Source organism: Mastigoproctus giganteus, chromosome 2, assembly GCF_048544385.1.
Source record: "Mastigoproctus giganteus isolate SK-2022 chromosome 2, ASM4854438v1, whole genome shotgun sequence".
Classification (NCBI taxonomy): Eukaryota; Metazoa; Arthropoda; class Arachnida; order Uropygi; family Thelyphonidae; genus Mastigoproctus; species Mastigoproctus giganteus.
In genome coordinates, this window is record NC_143576.1 from 98,676,892 (window position 1) to 98,698,065 (window position 21,174).

At 38.1% G+C, this 21,174-nt stretch overlaps 2 protein-coding genes across 4 annotated transcripts in view; one reads left to right on the forward strand and one right to left on the reverse strand.

Annotated features, from left to right (window-relative positions):
- Positions 1-17,871, forward strand: part of LOC150089454 (uncharacterized) — a 29,108-nt gene extending 11,237 nt beyond the window's left edge. Inside the window, exons 4-7 of the mRNA XM_090389497.1 lie at positions 2,317-2,428; positions 8,073-8,263; positions 11,399-11,522; positions 15,759-17,871. Of these exons, the coding sequence (XP_090245623.1) occupies positions 2,317-2,428; positions 8,073-8,263; positions 11,399-11,522; positions 15,759-15,996 (665 nt within the window). The 3' untranslated portion in view covers positions 15,997-17,871. The remainder of the gene's footprint in view (positions 1-2,316; positions 2,429-8,072; positions 8,264-11,398; positions 11,523-15,758) is intronic.
- Positions 17,872-18,399: 528 nt separating this feature from the next.
- Positions 18,400-21,174, reverse strand: part of LOC150089455 (nose resistant to fluoxetine protein 6-like) — a 129,952-nt gene continuing 127,177 nt past the window's right edge. For all 3 annotated transcript variants that reach the window (XM_090389498.1, XM_090389500.1, XM_090389499.1), the window contains exon 15: positions 18,400-19,665. In XM_090389498.1, the coding sequence (XP_090245624.1) occupies positions 19,390-19,665 (276 nt within the window). In that variant the 3' untranslated portion in view covers positions 18,400-19,389. The remainder of the gene's footprint in view (positions 19,666-21,174) is intronic.

Here is a 21,174-nt window from a genome sequence, read left to right on the forward strand (position 1 = left end):
CTACAATTTTCAGAACTTAAGCCTTTCTTGACAAGAGCAATCCTTTGTTTTCCACACCAACCTCATTGCCCTTCTCTGTACTCGTTCCAGCAGCTCTACATTCTTCCTAAAATGAGGCCTCCAGCCCTGTACGCAGTACTCAAGTTGTGGCCCGACCATTGTCTTATAAAAATGGTATAATCAATCCCAGCTAGCAAAATTCTTGCATATCATTGACAAGACCCCAGGAGCTGCTCTGGCAGCCAGTCTACACTCTCAGAAAACTTCATATCTATTTGTCAATGTTAAACTTTAGTTGCCACCTTTCAAGCCCATCTGTCCAAGTTTTCTAGATCCTGTTGCAGTAGCGGGCTGTCATTAACAACTGATCCAACCTCAGCTTGATTTTTAAACAAGTTCAGATGACGAATAAGATTTAGTTCCTCTTGAGATATTAAGTGTAGTTTCGAAGATGAACATGTCACTTCATGTGTGGGGCCACTAACTTTCTGGTCTTCTTCAAAATCATTCTGAGTCTCACAATGAAATTCAAAATCTAGCTCATCTAATTTGTAAGATTCTGGTGGTTGTGGTACAGGTAGTTCTTCACTGTGTGAAATGGGTCTTTTAGCTGATGGTATATTTGGATATTTAGAAGTATTTCCCGAAATGTTTGTTAAACATTTCATTGCTTAGTGACCCCTCATACCAAAAGACCATTCTACAATTCTGTAGAATGGTCTTTTAGTTCCCTACAAATCATAGGAACTGAAAATGGCATATTACGGTGAGATCCAATTAACCAGGAAGGAAGTAATTTAACGCAAGTGATATAGCAGAAATGAGGGAGCAAAGTGAAGTCCGGCACACTACTGAGAAAACAGTCCACCCTGCAGAAATAAGCAATATTTCGTCAGTTCTGAACAGCGGTCTGCTGCACTTTCACGGAAGGTTTTAACATAACTCAGCCTGTCGGACCATACAGAACAACCCTTTCCATACATTCGTTTCTTTTGTAAAACCACGCATGGGCTTGGCACAGCTCACGTTTTTCGAAGAAACGTGTCGAAAATTATGTTCTTACTTTCATCTATATTATTAACAGCCATATGGTGCAAGGAAGCCTGAGGCTTATGCTGCAGGCAAAAAAAGAAAGTTCCCAGGTTACCCTGTGAGAGAGAGAGAGAGAGAGAGAGAGAGTCAAAAGGGAATCACCAAGAAAGAAAAATGATATCCAGCTCAGGACCCTGGGTGTGCCAAGCCCATACTCACCAGATGCGAGCCCCATGGAGCAATTCCTGAAGGTAAACGTGCACAAGGACTTGGGATAACTTAGAATAAGAACTTTACATTTCGATATCACTTCTATGACCTTAAAAATAAAACTTTATGCTATACATTTGGATATCAAGTAAGAACTCATAGGCATTACAAACCGAAAGCTGCTCGTCCGATATCCTTTAATGCGCGTTAACCCTATCATCCATTATGCATCTGCCGTCTGGACAAGTTCACCTACGTACCAAAAGCGTGTATACGCCTTGCAGCAGTGGACGACGAGTCCAAATTTGAGTTTAAATAACCCTCCCGCGTTATCAATTGTTTGCCACACTTAGCATTACACCATAGAAACATTGTCGTCTCCAGGAATTAACTTATTGCAGCAACTACCAACAGATGGATACACTTGCAATCAAAATTTGGTATTATGACCAAACAACAAGAGATAATTGTTGTTTAGAAGCAAACTTTCAATGTTTAGATACTGGAATTTATTATTCTGGAATACCAATTTTCTCAAATTGATCCTGAAAGTTTTTGTTCTGATCGGAAATGTAGGTCTGTGGCGCTACAGAAGTGTATATATTTCTCCAACTGTAGGCTACCTAAAGAATATAGCCTTGAGTTAAAAAATGATTGAACTATCCCCCCCGATGGACAATTACATTTCAAGGTCACGTTGTCTTTTTTAATAATGACTGTTGATTTGATCTTGAGAATCTGTTAGATGGACTCGCTGCTTCCTCGTTTTTATTCAGCGTGTCTAAATTAATGTCTTCTGAAAAATGAATTATGCTAATTTTAGAATAAAATATTTATTGCAACTTGTATAATAAGTCAGTTTTATATTAAAAATTAACTATTGAAAATATTTTAAAGATTTTAATTAATTGATAGGTATCTAGGAAAACTTTCCGTGTATGGGTGAAAAATAAGTATTAAACCGATAAATAAATGAACGAAAAGGAAGTGTTCACGAGGAAAATAGTTGAAAGATTTTCAGCTGTTTAGTGCTTTCTAGCTTATATGTACTATAGAATTCGATTTATGTTGCAGAAAACTGGATGTACAGCCCGTGTTTCCAAGGCGAAAGCATGGAAAACTGCGAAAGAGGCCATCAAAGAAACGGTGAAAGTAGACAACCACTGTCCCGAGAACAGGTATGCAGGTAAGAGGATTCCTAAGGAATCTGCATTTTAAAACGATTTCCAACCGAAGAGTCGGAATCCAAACACTCAATTTTTATTTTAAATTTTGATAGATTTACTTCTACAAAATCTTTGGTTTTTTTTTTTTTTTTTTTTTTTTTATAACTAATGAAGAAAGTTCAGGTGCATTGTGGCTCCATTTATCACGATACAGGACTTACCTAATAGGAGTGTACTTAGCTTATCAAAGAATTACCAGCAAGTTTCTCAATGGAACCCACTTTCTGATTCTTATATCTTAAGATTTAGTACACATATAACTTTAGAAAAGGAAACTCACCTGTAAATTCCTTATGGTGAAAAGTTCAGGAGGGAGAATTTTAAATAAAAATAAATCAATACGAGCTCCATTAATAATAATCATCGTCAAAAATAGGTGACGTGTTCGGGTTAATGAGCGACATCAACAGTAAAAGTGAACACAGCTATTGGTAATTAACTTTCATCTTTACTGGTACTAAGAGAAAGAATGAGAGTGAGTGAAATATTGAAAAACATCGCATGCAGAGTCACCTGATCTTATGTAGGTGGAGATTACGTTCCGTCACTTCACTCTCGCACATGCACGAGAGATTAATTTGCATATTAATGTGTAATCCAAAAACAACTAAACGGCAGTTAAACCTTTCCAAGAAACTGAAAATAATTCAAATAGGACGATTATAAATTCGGCAAGCCAATAAAGGCAACAAAAATCATCATTTCTAATTGATTATATGAAAGAAACACTTCCCTCCCCTCTGTCTTGTGTTGCACAAGATCCTGCCTTTTTGTTATTATTTCATGTTTTCACTTGGACACAAAAAACCCTTCTTATTATCAACATTTTAAAAACGGAAGACGCTAATTTCCTCCTTGGGTTATCTAACAGACAAATATGGAATTTAATACATCAATGGATTACGCATACCAGTTATTAGAACAAGACACTAAACGCACACCCATTGATTCATTTTACTTAAAGAACTTGTTCAAACCGAATGCATCGTTTTCTCTGTTGCACGTACCAACAAATGGTTGTCCAAGGGGGATGGGAATTTTATCTTATGTTGAACGATGAGTCTCAAATCGATGTCACAAATATGAGGTTCATAACGTTTATTATAGGAAAATTTTCAACAAAATCATTGTTTGTTATACAGGAGTGAACAGTTTAAATTCACGAGTAAAATATATTTTAGAGTAAATAATCAGTAATTTCAATATCAGCAGAAACAATGCTTTTTAACGTCCTGCAAACTTTTATCAATATTCATGGGATTATTTGATCAATGGTGTAGAGATGCATTGTGGTTTGTCCGGTTGTTTGTTGAATATGCATTATTCATTAATGTACATAAGAGAGATTTTTAAGACTGAAATTATCATTAGAATAAAGCTTTCTTGTATCTGTTTATTTTCCTCGTTTTGTTTTTCCATTAAAGGAAAATTTAATACAATTAGCATCTCTCAGAATGTGCCTTCTGAGGTTGTAATGTTTTTTTACCTTACCACAGCCAGTTTGCTCGTGCAGTAAACAGGTATTTCGTAACATTAACTATTTTACACGTCTAGAAAACAAGTTCATTTCTTAGAAGTGGCTGGGGGCGGTGGATTATTTAACTTAGGGAAGGTTATTGTTCACAAAACGAAAGTTCTTAATGAAAGCAGTATTAAGCAAGCCATGGAGCATAGGAAAGTGCAGCGTGTGTTCTTAGCTGAACTATTTTACCAAACTGCTAGTGTTACTCAAGGTTAGCCTGAATATAAAAATTAATATATTATTTTTAATTTTACCCACGTACAGAGTATCATTATCATCTTCAGCCCTTGTCGATCCACTACAGGATGAAGGCCTCCTCAACAAATTTCCAGCAACTGCAGTCTTGTGCTTTTTGCCATTGTACACCAGCAAATTTCAAAATTCCGTCGATCCGCCTCATCTTTGGTCGTTTTCTTGGGCGTTTGGAGTCAAGCGGTATCCATTCTAAAATCGTTTGGTCCGTCTGTCGTTAGTTCTTGATATGTGACCTGCCCATATCCCTTTTTAGCGCTTTGTTCTTTCAATTAGGTTCGCAGACCTTGGTTTGTTGGCGAATCCATTCACATGTTTTTCGATATCTTTTGGTTACATTCAAAATTAGGCTCTGTGTGACACTCAGTCTTTGTAAAGCTTTGGAATTCAATGTCCATGTTTCCCAACCATATGTTAGACAGGGAAGATACATTGATCAAATACTTTTCGTTTGAGACAGAGCGGAAAGTTTGCCTTGAAGACTATATTAAACTTTCCAAATGTTTTCCACTACAGTTTTATTCACCGTTCAATTTCTATCATGATATTTCCATCTGTTGAAATTTCTTGTCCAAGGAAAACATACCTTTTCGCTTCTTCTAGTTCTTGTCCATCGGCCATGATTTTCTTTGGTTTGATAAACTAGGCTGTTATGTAGGATCTTTGACACCATACCGGTGGTTGACACAATAATCGGAATGGTCGTTACTTGTTGCATATGCCACATCTCTTTGATCTCCTGTCTTAGGTCCGAGTACTTCCTGATCTTTTCCTCCTGGGTTTTCTGGACGTTGCCAGTGTTGGGCACCGCTATATCAGATATGTAGCCTTTTCCTTCTTGTCGACAAGGGTTATGTTGTTTTGTTATTTGGTTTTTAGGAGCATTAGCAACTAAGGCCATATTGCTCCGGGATATGCGGTGGTCATTCCCTGACCTTTCCGCATCCTCCGTATTTGGTGGTGACGGGCTCGAACCCCGGTCTAATCAAGAAGCGTGTGCAACGCACTGCTGCTCCTTCCCACCTGGCTACGGAGGCGCCGGTAAGGGTTATGTGTGGTCTGTTGTGCGGAATTGCCTTGCCCGTTATTATGGTGCGGTCGCAGTACAACTTGTGGTTTGGGGTCTCTTGTATGGCCTGTAGTTCATACTTATTATACAATGCACTCTCTTTGATCAACTCGTACTTCCTCGCTAGCTTCTGAGGTATTACCCGGGCTTCCTGGTCGTTTCTGTGAGTGTATTCCGTCTGGATGATTACCCTGCATCCTGCTGGGATGTGTTAGGTCGTTTCTGAGGCCACGTGGCATCGTCGACATGAGTCATCTGTCACTCTGGGCCTCCTTACGATGTATGTTCTATAGTTCATGGTGTTGATTACCTGGTCTTGGATGGCGAGCATGAGCTAGTCTCGGGGGAGAGTGTCCCGCTCGTGAGCCGTGCATTGGAAAACATTTTATCTATGTAGTCTTGATGGAGGTCATTGTAGTGTCTTCTTTGCCTATCTTTCTAGATTCGTTTGTTCTTGATGGGCAGTACGAGTCTCCTCGCTTAAGTTGAGTGGGGTATGCTGCTTGTCTATCTTCCTTATGCCCAGGTAGAGTGCTGCTGCGTTTTTCTGAAAGTAATCCTTCAGTCCTTCAGGTTAGCTATCGCTGTTTTCTGTTGCTCGATGAGGTCTATCAGGCCCCTTCCCCCCTCTTTTCGAGCTATTTTTAGTCTCTCAATGGCTGACTTCGGGTGGTATTGGCAGACCTTAGTGATCATTGCACTTGTCATTCTCATGATATCCTCCAGATCGGTGTTAGTCCAATCTATGATCCCGAAGAAGTTTATGGCTTTAAACTGTGTTAAAGATATAAACACTTACCCTCCATTCGCTTTCAGCAGGCTTCTGAGTCTCTAGTGGTATTTTTCGTTCAGGCAGGCCTTGAGTTCCTTGTGCTGTAACTGCTGAGCCTGCATTTGTAGATCTCACCACTACAATTGCGTGCTCGTGAGTCGCTCACATTTTAATCATTTTTTCGATGTGTCGCATCACAGTATTTCGAGATAATTGCAGATCTTGAAGAGCACTTTTAATTTCATTTTTGTTCTTGAAATTTTCAAAAAGAGAATCTGTTATTTCTAAAAATGCGTCTTTGAATTGGCCATCAGAAAATGGTTTGCATTTTTTTGCAAGAAGATGACTCACTTTAAATGATGCTACAGTTACTGCTTTAGATTGTAAATTAGGTTTCATGAATTAGGTGGTTGGTATTTACCAAGAAATGCATTGAAGTGCCTTTCTAAATTTCCTTTTTTGGGTATAGCTACGGAAACGTTGCAAATCAAAAAGCAATATTTTTCTTTTGTCATAATAATGATACGTTTTACTCTTTTGTTAGTATTAAATTTAAATCAACGATTTTAAATCCAAGAATATTTAAATTAGCGCATAAATACTGTCCAGTTATTAATATTAAGTAAGTTAAATAATAATTCGACACACACACAACGTAACTGCGTGAATTTTCACTAGACAAGCCTAGGGGCTGCGCGGCGACAAGATAAGTCACGTGGTTCAACGGATAAAGGAAATATTTAAAATTCGTCGTGATCGAAAAAAATTAACCTCAATCGACTGGTAGCTCGCGATCGCTTCTTGGCCACTCCTGCTCTAAAGGATTATATTGGTCTCTGCTTCGGTATCGCATGGGTCTTTTTGGGGTCCATTCCTTCGAATTCTGTTAGGACCTTCTTCCACTCGTCTTCTATTCCGCATATCATGGCCTCTTCTCTTTCCACTTCAGCTGCTCTGGGTTGTATTTCTTCTTGCTCTTCCTCCTCTGGTTCCTTCTTGTCCACATTCTTTGTTCTTTGTAGTTAATTGCTCACGTCCTGCTCGATTTTTTCCAAGATTGCAAGAGCTATCAGGTTCTTCGTGACGATGGTCCTTCTCTGGTCCGCTATTCGTTGTTCGATTACCTGAATATCCGAGAATCGTTCTAACCACTTGGTATGTAGTCTCGACCTGTACATTGTCATATCGGCCTCTAGATTGGTTATTTCTTAATAGGGACACCGCCACTATACGTATTCATTTCAATGGTCCACTTCATATGTTGACGTTTTCTTTTTCTTCCTTCCTGGGTGGTCTCTAGCGCAGTTGTGAGGAAGCACTTCCAGTTTGTGGTGCTAGATGGTCTTGCCCATCTCTTGTGGTAGCCATACGGGAGAAAGCGCCACCCGCTCCACTGTCTTCCTCGGGAGACAGTCTCCGATCTTTCGAACCGACCCCTCGCTTAAGGCCTGAACTCAAGTTACTTTATCCTGCTCTACACTCGATACTGTATGATTATTATTTCTTTTCGACACCATCCATCTATGGAGGTGGGCCTGTTAAGGTCGGCTTACGTCCAGTGGTGTTAGTTCTTTGTAGTGACACCAGATGGCGTCACTATCTGTCTTAGCCGTCACTCGGAGCTTGGGGAAGGTAGGCCCGCTGGAGTAACATTTGCGATGTTTATTTTATTATTATGAAAATCATAACAATAATAATTAAATACAAATGATAGATAACAAATGAGGTTAGACATTCTACAAACTGACACAAAGGCCGTTTGAAATACAGGCACATAGGCCAATATTCCAATTTCATCGTTGCAGGATTGGAATTGTAGATAGCTTAAACTATAGACGCCAAGTTACTTTAACAGCAAAGGTGAATGGATAATTGGAGGATTCATCAGTTTTATTGGAGGACTGAAATATGAGAAAGATCAAACAGAAATGTTTTTCACTATTAGAATTATTTCCTCATTTATGCTCTGTCCCTCCCTTTTTTTTGCAGGAATTACTGGCATTTCAGACAGTGCGTCAGGAACAACATGCAGTCCGATTGCAACGACAATGACAAGCTATTCTTGCAGACTTACTTGGTCGACCGAGCAGGTGAACTCTCGTGGACGTGCCCAGGAGAGCGTGGAGATAACCTTGTGGCAAGTAGTGGCCGCAGCCGTAGCGCCAGAAGTGAAATTACAGGTAGGAACCGATGTCTTGTACCTTCAGTTCCTCCCCAAGCTAATAAGTTCGATCAATTTGTATTTCCTACACGAAATAAAAAATTAATCTGCGTAAAGTCGAGCTAAAATCAGAAGGTCTCACGGTTTAAGCAGCAAAATCTGTCCACCAAGGTTTATCTGCTGATCAAAACTTATCCGGCTATCTTTTAACTGAGGCATTATAACAGATGGCCTGTAAGTTATTATGGTTCAGATGAAGAGCATTACATTTACGTTTATTGTCGATGTTAATTCAACTACCCATGTGTATTGTGTCTGTGAATTGCGAGTGTTCTCTGGTTGATTTGCCTGCTTTGCTGGACGAAAAACCCCAGGTTCCGGAGGGAAAAACCTTGCTATCTACGCCTGATGCCGACTAAATCAAACACGGAGTGAAAAAAAAAAAAAAAACAAAGCCCGTAAAAGTTCCTCGCGTCATCATCGGGTTTCAAACCTTTTCCACTTGGTGTGGGTCATTGTCCTTTAGATGGCCGGCCGTTGGACGACTTGCAGCCGGGCAATCACAGGCGGAGTTGGCACTTTGGCTTAATGTGTCACGCAGTGTCGTCTCGGCACCATGGAAGCAGTTTCAGGAAACAGGAACCATTACAAGAACCTGGCCAGCTCTTGTAATGGTTCCTCAACCAGAACAGACCGTTATCTAGTTCCGACAGCAAGACGGAACCCAACGATGTTTTTTTCCTCTTAAGGTTGCTATTAACTATTAAAGCTATTATTTTTAGGCCACCCGAATAATTAAATTCATCTACCGTGCTGTGTGTCTTATGTCTGTTAATTGCGTGTGTTCTCTGGTCGATTTGTCTGTTTTGCTGTACGAAAACCCTTGCTATCTACGCCGTCATCGACGGGATTCGAGCCCGGGTCTTTCCCACCCGGTGTGGGGAGGACGGTGACAATACCACTGCGCTTCCCGCCGTCCTCTCCACAAGGGGTGGAACAGACCTGAGTTCGAATCCTGTCGATGGTGGGAGGAATTTCGCAGTGACTGAGTTAGTCGGTCTCAAGCGAGGGTAGAACAGTTTTCACTCCTGAAAATTCTGGGTTTTTTTATCAAGCAAACAGAAAATCGACCTGAGAACACAGTTTACAGACAATATACACTGAGGAATCTGTCCTTAGTCACTAATGCTCCTAAAACAACAACAAGGCTTAATTCAAATGAGCTCTACACAAGGAAGGCAGTGGTTTGTATCCCATTAACCCCAAAATACCGCAGATCTCGTCGAAACTGATGTCAAGAGAAGGTGTCCGCAAAGAAGAGTAAATTTTTATATTTGTTTATAGAACCCCATATCCACTACCTACAAAGCCTATTCAAGAAGTACTACTTCCTCCTGGGATGTGCTCTGGTTATTTCTGCGAGGTTTTGGAGTGGTCTCAAATTGATTAAATAAAAGATTATTAAAGTTGCGATAACTGTTTAGCTGAATTACCACCTCATCAGAGTGGGGTACTATCAAGGTTCACTCATATATATATATATTTCTTTTTTTTGTGGGTTGGCTAACGAGCCTTTTTCTTTTGGATCATGATAACTTTGGTGATGGGGTCGAGATGTTTTGGATAGAAATGATTTACTTCCATGGCCTTAAATCAGGCATTGGGAGGAGAATAACTTTACTGATAAGGGATGTCCTTGTTGACTTTTTTTAGTGTGTGAACTTCTCAGGCTATTTGTGCTTTATGTCTGTACAAATGTATGCGCGTTCGATGGCGAATTAACATGTGTGGACTGAAAAACCTGAAATAAGCTCACAGAGAAAACCCAATTCACTCCGCCTACTTGCAAAACAGCCCTAATTGGAGTCTTTAAGAATCTTTTGAGGCAAGTTACAAGTGGAGAAACCGTGATACTGTCATAGAGGACTGAGATGAGGGGATTTACTGTCTCTCTCTTCAGATTTCCGGATCCAGTACTCAATTTTAAAGGGTGTTGCTGAAGAGAGAACGGGATAAATACTCATATGGGCGCCTCCGTAGCCAGGTGGGCAGGAGCAGCAGTGCGTAGCACACGCTTCTTGATTAGACCGGGGTTCGAGCCCGTGATCACCAAATACGGAGGATGCGGAAAGGTTAAGGGAATGGCCACCGCATATTCCGGGAGCAATATGGCCTTAGTTGCTAATGCTCCTAAAAACCAAATAACACTCATATGATTTATGCGGTAGTACCAGTGTGAAAACACAAAGCTGAACTTTTTTTTTTTTTGAATAAATTTTGTGTTGCCTGGCCAACAAACTCCTGGCGAATGCCCTAGTGCAATGAGTGTTTTTGTTCTTGAGGCCTTAAAATGCTGCTGGAATGACGATTTGGCATTCCACGAGAGGCGCAGACTTCTTGAGAAGTGACAATTTCAACATGGCGTTGGTTTAAATATTTCTCTCAGAATTTATCATTTCTGCAGATTCAGGTGAATTAATGAGGCAACCTGAAATCCCAAATACTTTTTGAATATTTTCATTTTCTTGTGAAATTGCTACTTTTGAGTTTTGGGCTTTTTGAATGAAGAGCGAATTCATCTGCAAATGAACTAAGATTTTGTTTATAAGCTAATTTCGAGGCGAATGCAGAGAGGGTTGTTGCCCAAGGAGATGAAGATGGTCATGGGCAACCACAAAACGTTTTCCTGCAAGTTCAGTTTCAGATGCCGTGAAAAAGGTTGGTAGTAATTATAAAGTAATTTCTGATGATGATGAGTGAAACACCAATGGAAATTCTATCGTGTAAGATTGAACATCAGAATAATGATGCGTAGCTGAGAGTTAAAAATGAACGCAGTTGGGATTAGCAGTAAGTCTTGAAAAAGATTGAAAATTGTGGATCTGCCTACGGGGACACAGTGTAAATAAGGTGGACACATGGGTTTGAAATCCTTGTTTAAAACTGGCTGCGGAGAGAGAGAAATCCACCTTTGCTGAAATCCGTCAGTCGGAAATATAAAGAATGTATCGGATATGAATGACCCCCTTCTCATAACACCCCGGCCAGTTATCCACAGTTTTATTAAAATGGATGTTGAAAAGTTATTAACTTCCTCCCCACTTATCCGATGAGTATCCCTTCTCCACTTCTTTTTTTTTTTTTTTTTTTTCAGATAAAGAGAATGCAATGGCCTGTCTGCTTAAAAATATTGACATCTACAAAAACTGTGAGAAACGTCTGGAAGCAAAGCACGGGTCAAGTAGCCAGGGTACTAGCGATGAACACAAGCTCTGCTGGTACGTATGTTTTTCTCTTTTAAATGTTCACTTTTCTGATTTTGCAGCTTTCGAAAAATCTTTTCTGCACTATATCAAGATTGCTCTATTATGAAATAATGTCCTACATATTTTACAAAAATTTTATTTTGGCTGAAAATTATATTTTTATTTTTTTATATAGGAACAAATTTTTGTATTAACTGGGAAAGCATCGGTGACATTTTAAGGATACGTTAACTGAAAGCAAGAATAAAATTGATACTGACATTCGTATGGCCATATAGTGCGAAGTCGTCTTTGGTTTTCGCTGCACAAGCAAAATAAATTAAACAAAAAAAAAACCTGAATTTGCCCAAGGCGTGACCCTCAATTATTCAAAAACGAGTTACGAAGTAAATTACTGGAATAAGTTAACAAAAAGGTAGCTTATTCCAGTAATTTACAACTCATTGGCTAAAAGAAAACTTCCTTCGACTCATTTATACCTCTTTATCACACACCCCGTACTTCTAATATCATTTATAACCATGAAAAGTTCATCTTTATCAGAATGTGTGTATAACAGAATGTGTGTTACATGCCAAGCAATCAAGATTATGAGGCGTCAGTATACTTCGTCTATAAATTGTGTGCCATTCCTTGTTCGATCCGTCTCTTCGCTGGACTATGTTGATAATTCAAGCAGCGGTTCCAGGACGGTAGAATAAAATGACTTAAGTTATGAATCGCCTTTGAAAATACACTTGGTGTTCTGCTCGCGTGCTGAATTTCATCACTGCAAATCCAATAGAAATATCAGTGCACGCAATTTCTTTCTTTGGCTTTTAAACCCAATGGATGCAGGGCGTGAAAACCAAAGTGGTAGAGCAAAAAAACTATTTAGAAAGTAATGTTCACGACAGGATTTTCAGAATTGTACGCAGATAAATGTAAATTAACGTTCACGTGCATAAGTTAAAGGAGTTTAACAACCTTTGGATATTCCAGTAAGATTTTTTCGTCATGAAGAACTCTTATCTTCCCACTCAAAGTACAATGAATGTGCATGTCAAAGTAAAAACCACTAATTTCGTACTATAAATAGAGGGGCACACGAGGATTAATAGGGAGGGGTGTAATTCCCTATTGCTAATAACCTTATTAATCACCTTCCCTATTGCTAATAACCTTATTCAGGGAGGCCGTGGGCAATAAATCCCATTCCTTTGATTTTAGCTCGTGTAGGTACCTGGGGAAAGTTAACGCTTTCAGTTCGCCTCCCCAAAAAGTATCAGGCAGGTTGTTTACGGTTAAGGTCTGGGAATCAGGCAGGACATTCTATTCTCCAGATATCTTCACTTTTCAGAAATTCATGAATCAACCGTCTCATGGGTGATGCGTTATTGTTCACAATACACAACTGGGGAGTGGTGGGGCTCCTCATGAAGAGCCGAAGATTTCATCCCGATATCATCGATCAGTCAATATCTTCCCTCATAAACGAAGAGACGTGTGGCCATTAACGGCGGTGCCTTCCCACAACACCAAAAGTGTAATTTTCCATCGCACACCACGTTTTCTCTTCAACCTGTAAATGGGTCGAGAACCGCAATCATGCTGAATATTGACTCATCAGAAAATTCACAAACCTCGGCTCCAATGTTCAGTGTCTCAATTGCACTACTCAGCAGCATATGATAGTAGCATCCGGGTCGTACAGTGATAATGGAAATGCCATATTTCAAAATTCTAAATACCCTGTAAGCTCAAAGACGAAGGTATTATGCTAAAATTACCATAGACACCTGGAGGGCTACAACCACTATTGTTCATAAACGTTTGTCTTATTTGTTAATTTTATTTTTTATTAGCAAAAGGATTTTGGAACACGGAGACACTTATTCACTTCTGATTTCTTCAAAGTCATACAGCAGAAAAACTTCAGATTTTTAATATGTTCAAAACTTCTATGAGGGGGTATAAGTAATGATTAAAAATTACAACTTAATTGCACTTTAACCTCAACTGAAGATGCTATAGCCTGTTAATTGCAGTCTTAAGTCCGACCTGAACAAACATGCGCGAATGATGACAGTTCTCCATAGTCAGTTGTAGACTTAAACATGACATCTGGTGTTGTGCATTTGGAGTTTTTGGCACGTTAGCATATATGCATATGCGCATATTATCTTCGTAAGGACTCATCCATAAATTATTCTCACCTAAAATACAAGCTGGTGAGATTTTCCAAACCATCATGGATACAGCAAACAATGAAACCACAACTTAGGAAGATTCTATGTGAAAACTGTTGGATATGATTGTGCTGCAAGATGACTCGCACTGTGATTCATCCCCCCCCCACATATCGATGAGAATGGCGCATCTAATGCACAGTGGACCCTTCCACGAAAAACCATTAACGTGGGCAGAGATCGAAGACACCATAACAATCTCCAGATTCGTCAAGTGCCTAGGAATAGACAGCGCTGAGGTTGATGTCCTGAAAAATGTCTGGAACAACACACCTGACATACTAAGTACTTGTATGTCAGGTGTACTGACATACTAAATACACCTGACATACTAAGTCTCTACAGTTTTTGCCTTGAAGGATGGAAACTTATCTGATGTGTAAACGTTACTTAATGAGAAAATGTTCAATCTATATTTTCACCGTATATTTCGTTGGTCCGCGGAAAAGTTTAAGATCAGTCAATCTACCCTGCACTTCTCCCCACTGACCACAGAATCTGTTCACATAATTAAACGTATATTTCGCGTATTTCCTTAGAACGAAAAGTCAGATCGCTGCCAAAATTTCAACCTATGTTCTCTTGGTCTTCGAGAAAATTTCAGGTCTGATTTCACATCCCTTGTCCCCCACCCCCAACCGTCATAAATGAAAGTATGTTTTCGCATTAAGCGACAAGAAAAATGCTGCCAAATTTTCAACATACATTATGTGTGAACCTGGGATGGTTTTGTGTTCAACTCGGATTTCATAGTATTCCCTTTCCACTACAGAAATATTGCTAAAATTAAAAAAAATAATAGAAACGAACAGGAGTGCTGATCCATTTAAAAGTGTCAACGCTGTCAACGCTTATTTAAACTATTTTAAGAAAATCTTTGTAACAATTTTATGTCGATGGGCTGATTTATTTCGCTATAAATCACGAATTATTTATATTTGTTAACGCGCATATTTTTTTTTATTAACTTCCTCATGTAACCTTATCTCAGAGAGATGATTATGCATCGAAACTTAATATTTATCATTAAGCATTGTCTCAGTTCAGAATTATGAAAATGGCAGATGCAATCGCCAACAAATATTCTCTCTCTCTCTCTCTCCAAATTATTAAAGCGAGTGTCGTGTGAGAAATGACATTACTCTCATCAAATATACTTGAGCGTGGGTAAATTCAAACCCAAAATCAAAACTGGGAATTTGATGTATGTTTTAAAACTTTTCAGCAAACAGAGAGACTTCAAGCCTCTCTTTAGTCCCACTAAGCACTCCTTAACATCAATGCCGAAATAGTTCTCTTCGAACAGCTTAAAAATGTAAAACTATTAGAATCTTCACATAACAGCTAAGGATATCTCCAAGGCAACACCAAACCATTGACACGTCAATGGTTTGGTGTGTAAGTGTTTTAGCTGTTATTGCATAATTCATTTTCGTTGAATAAAGGTAATCATTATTGAGATCTATTGCGTTGGCGATTTAATTTGTTTGTCAGTTCGTCGGTGCATGGATTTCTTTAATGCTTGAAATTCAGCGATTGCACGACCACCCGAAGAGATAAGACAATGATCTGCTAATTTTTGTTTCTCTAATGTACACGTTTTTCGTTTTGGGTTTCGTGTCCGTTTATAGTGATTTTCTATCGAAATTTCGACCTGGTACCATCAAGGAGATGCCCCTAAATTTATATTAATTTTAATACATTTATATTGATTTATGTGTTTTATTAATTGTCAATTTTTCTAACTATTTTTGAAATACTTGCCTTCTGAAACACCCTGATCTCGATTTATTTCCTCCCTTCCCCTCCTCTTTCTTACACAAAAGAATTAAAATTCTTTTCTGTGACAACCCCTTTAACCAATAATAGTGGTTAAAAGATTCTGCACTATTTCCTTTCATAGAAAGGAAATAATGCAAAGTCTGAATAGGATTGATAACATTATAATCAAATATGTTCGTATTTCATAACTGGTACTCGACTCGTTCCTTAATTTGATCTTCTTATTTTCTCATTACAGTGCCGCTGCAGATTTATTAAAATGTGCTGGAGAAGAGGCGCGAAAGAAATGCCCTGACAGTGGAAACGTAATGGAATTCGTTCTTGAGACCTCGAAGGGCTTTATCAGCACACAGTGTCCCAAAGAATATTACGAAGACCCCGCAAAATGCTCAGCTTGTGAATTGCAGAGGGCTTCATTGATAACAGCAACTACCTTGCTGCTCACGATTGCGTTAAACCATGCTTTCTCTTTCTAGGAGAGAACCGAGACTCTACAAAAAAAAAAAAATCATTGCCTATCCCACGTTTCTTTCATCACACTGACCCTTCTATGAAAAACCAGCCAATTGTATTTCTGGCTAATTACAGTTAATTGGACAGTTACTGCATCATCGTGCAGTAATATCTTGAACAGTTGTTTTACCTTTTTTTATTTTTAAAGAGTGCTTTGGATATCGCTAGCCTTAAGTAACGGTGCGCGGAGTTCAATTCTCTTTAGTGATTCCACACTGAAATTTTATATCAATGCCAAGCCTTCGTATAAAAATTTTCTTCCAAATGTATTTCTGTACACGCACAACTATCCATTGATGTAATGATCATTCAAGTGATCCATTTGACTATAAAACCATTTATAACACTCTGCACCAATTAAAGCCTATAGGTTTCAGTGTTATGTGACATAACATCTTCACTGTAACTGGAATATTGCTTTGTTTCTAATGAAGTGATTTCCTGTACCCCCTTGTCTAATTTGAATGACATTGACGAACTTGTCGTTCACCACTGATCGAAATATGATCTTGACAACTTCTTTTCCTTTTTATAAACCTGCATAACTTCTGTACTAAACACGAAAATGTCTAACCTGGTAATTGAACTGCAACGTTGTTTCGGTTTACAAATAATTTTCTCTGCGAGTAGATTTTACGCTCTAATTCCATTACTCCAGCAAAAAATAATCTGAATGTAAATAACTCAAAAAGTGTACAGTTTGTGTACTTTCGCTCCCATTCCTTTCTGTTTAAGTCTCTATTTCTTATTTTTGGGAATTTTTCAGCGTATCGACTGTTCACATAGCTCATCACATTAGGCCATAAAAATGTTAGATGAAGGCAGGATGAAAAACTAACGGGAGAAACCCTACTTCCTCCCTCTGAAATCAGCTTGCTACAGTCCTATTGAGGAGGTCTTTAGGAGTCCCTCCCGCTATTACGGGTTCTAACTCAATATAATTATATTAGACTCTTGGGCGAAGTGAGAGAGCGAAACCAATAATCTATCACAGAAGAATACAACAGTTTAGTATTAAAGCCCAAAAAATCTGCTTTCTTTAAATTTGGATAGGGAGTAACGTCAGTGAACAAAAAATTGAAACCAGGGTGGTGGGAATGCATAAGGAAACATGAATCCACAGCAGAAGAGTGATAGAGTAAATTTCTATCTTATTTACTCGTATTACAGGCATTTCGAGAAACTCAGAAGAGGAATTGATAATCAATGAAGCATCAGTAAAATAGTTTCTTTTAAGGGCCATAATGTAAGTTGTGGACTCGGGTATGCAACATCTGACAGTACATCGAGGTCTGTAAATATTTAATTCCAATATTATACGCAGAAAAAGAGTCATAGTAAAATGGCAACTTTATCAGTCACCTTGCTTTCCTTGTGTGCATGGTGATGTATTTAGATGTTTATACACCAAAATAGCAGGAGAGATATATTTTCTCTAGTATTATTTTATCTCGTACCCATCCTTTTTAAAACATCGTCTTTCTAGATGTTTTCTGTGGAACAATGCTAGTCAGGGACCAGACATAGCAAATGATATAATTACGCATATTAAATCGCGATGGTGCCAAACCGCTTATGAAATATTACAATCTTAAAGCCCACAATGGATTCCCCTACCAAGTATTATCCACCATCATTCAGTTTTTATAGTTTAAAGTTGTAACAAGACGCAACTTGTAATAAATATAAATGTACAGCCAAACACTATATAATATTAATATTTTAAGCACTAACGTTAGCAATATTTTCTGCCTTGAATTCCATACATGGTATTCGATACAACAGAATCTCTCTCTCTCTCTCTCTCTCTCTCTCTCTCTCAGGGGTGCTACTGACAACAATATGAATAACAACTGCTTTTATTTGTATGATGTATATTTTTTGTGAAATATCTTTATTTTATCGATTGTTTAGATTTAATTTACATTATTGATATATTAGTAAATCATTGTATTCTGTTGTTTGGATCGCATATTGATGTATTTTTTGTTTATAAATTATGCAAATAAAGGCTACAAAAAAAAAAAGTCTTGCTTATAAGCGATTTTTCACGAAAAGAAGGCTGTAACTTGTCAAAGTTATTTCACTGATGTGTACAAACAATGTGTTTAACTCGGGTTTCTATTGTAATGAACAAATTATTCTGATTGATGTTTTTGTGGGGATGGGTCCATTCCTTTGCTTTCCATAAAATTATTTCGGCTCCGTTTCGTAGTATAGCTGAAATAAAACGTTAAATTTGCTCATGGGGAAAGTAATATTAACATTTAGCGTTCTAGAATAAACGGTGTTAAATATTTTTATATAATTCGAAATATTTAAACATCAGTTAAATGAAATGTCGTAACTCAATTTAAAACCTGAGAGACTGAGTCTGAAGTTATTTATTCATAACAACGCACATTTATCTGTTACAAATAACTAAATGTGGGCTATTTTTACAACAGAGAAATTAATCTGTACAAGAGTTCCAGAAGTACAACAATCAATGACAAGATATTTGGAGAAGGGATGCTTTATTATAGTGAACTGCACTCTGGTGTGATCAATTACTCTGAGCGAGGAAATGTCCTAACTCAGTGTGCGTTAAACGAAAAATCCGTATCTTTCTTTCAGAACTGTCTTCACATCAATCCGAGATCAATGGCGATTATCCTCACCACAACAGGGCAGACTGTCTCAGTAACAACATCGCGGACAAAAACTGAATTAACACATCAACAGTAGCCGATGGTTGCAAAAACCAAGCCTGGTTCATGGACCGATTCTGCTTTGTAGGATCACCAATGTCCCTAGAACTGAGGAAAATATTAATTATTCCCATATAGCAACAAGTGGGTCAACTCTCAGAAATGTACCAAATGTGTTGTAACACGAGTTGTAGAGACCATATCTGCTTTTAAGGAAAAGTTATTTTCAACAATTTTTATTGAATTTTATCGTTAATATCGCAAGACAGAACAGCAAAATACTCAAACTGAATGGCGAAAAAAGGTGGCAATTGGACTCATTGCTGGGATCTCAAAGATTTATAGACAGTTTCATTCCAGGTGTTATTCTATCTTTAATTCTATCGGCTGTTTATGACCGTAAGACTATTTTTGCCTGTTTTAGTCCCAGCGAACCCTGTAGTTTTAGCCTACTGTAAAGCGGCACTGGTCTGACTATGCAGCGCCTAATACAAAAGGCACCTTGGATAAAAATCACTGCAGTAAACAAATTTAAAAGTCACGTTAGTTCAGATGAAGGCCACTGCCTCACATCCCACATAACACTCACGACTTCATCTTTGGTGGTCCTCGGTATCAGTAGGACGCGAACATCCCCCCCCCTGAATTTCACAAAACCGAGTAATTCTACATGTGGTTGATGTGAATATGACTGATGGAGCCAGATCGCCGCCTCCTTCGCTCTGGTTCTTCCCTGCTTTGCTTTCGCGCAATCTTTCCTAGTCGATCCAAATAAGCTGATGGTAAGGAGTCGGCCATGGCATGCAGTGACATTCGTGGAGCTCGCGGCGTGTTCGTCTCAAAGATCATTCTCTTCAGGACCATGACAGGCGAATCAAACATGAGGTAGAAGGCGGCCGATATAACATAGGATGTCATCATGTGACCGAAGAAGAAATAGGCCTAGAAAATTGGAAAATTAGCTTTAAAAATTATTAAAAAAGTTACAATTCAAAGTTGTCAAAACGAATGGGTGGTCCGTAGACAGAAAAAAAGAATATGCAATATTTTAAAATTGTAATTCGTTTCAATGTATTCTTTGAGGAAATATTAAACATAATTTATTAAAAAACAAGGTGCTTAATAAAATTAACTTTAAACTGTTAAAAACATCATTACTAGATGAGTTTAAGTTAGTAACTCCTTTCGTACTATTCATTCCATTCCAATCCGTACTTGCATTCAGTTATATTCTTTAAAGTAATATTGCCCTAACAGTCATAAATTTTGGAGGAATCTGTTGAAACCCGGTTTCTTTCATCCGTTCACCAAGTTCTCGTGAAATCGAAATTCCTTTAGATTGGCACTATGGCCAGGAATGGCGAATTAAAATTTACGCACTTTCAGAAATTCAGATGAATATTCTGAATAATTTATCTCCTTTTGTTCGAAATAAAAAGCAACTCGAAATTTGGTTGTTACCCATGTCTTGAAAAAAAGATTTTACTTTTGCAAATTGATCGAAAAATGAAGTCGTTAAGATTTAATTCTTGACATTTTAAAAAAGGGTCGTGTCCAAAAATACTAAGTGTGATAAAACTGTTTGAAGAGTAAGTTTCCTTATTCAAAATAGCATAATAATGTGTTAGAAATGTGGATTTTAGCTTCGCGTTAACAAATATAATATCTTTGCACCAATTTACTGTGTAATAAGACACATGTGTATACTAAACTTGAAAAATATTCATTCTTCAATTAGTTTCCTACACATGTAAGTGCTTGAACATATACGTATGTTTAAGCAACTACACGTATAGGATTATTCAGAATAAATACTGTTTTAAACAGACAAGTATTTTGCATATATTTTCCTGTTTATTCAAGGATTTATAAGTGAGGTGACCTTTCTTGTTAAGTTTATATCCCTTAGTTGTTTTTAGTCTCCATTAACCAAGCAACTAAAATTATAGCCAGCTCATCATTCGCATGCATTTCTGTGGCCTGTTGGTTCCCACAGTTGGCTCAATTCTTGGCCATTTTTTTTAGCGCCATATAGAAAATGCATGTTCTAATTTCAACCTTGGGCGAGCTTATTGAGTTTTCTCATTCCATGGTCGAGTTAGTGAAGTTTAGATGACAGGTTTGTCATTTTCGCTTGAAAACTGGGTTTTTCATCCTTCGAACGTTCAAGCCGACCACAGAATTCATGCAATTTACAGACATGCACAATGACGCCTCTTGGTTTCAGTTAGCCTGACTCCAATTAGTCTGCAGGTTTCTTCGGTAACTTTCATATTTTGATATTTAAAAGATTTTCTTCATTCTGCCAAGCTCATGTGGTTTTCTACCAATATCAAACAGTCTCATTGCCGGATTAAACCTTTGCGCGTCTCGGTTTTCAATATCATAGTCATGTGGTTTTAATCAGCTTAAATTATTGTCAATTTTAGTTCGGATTTAAACAATGTAATC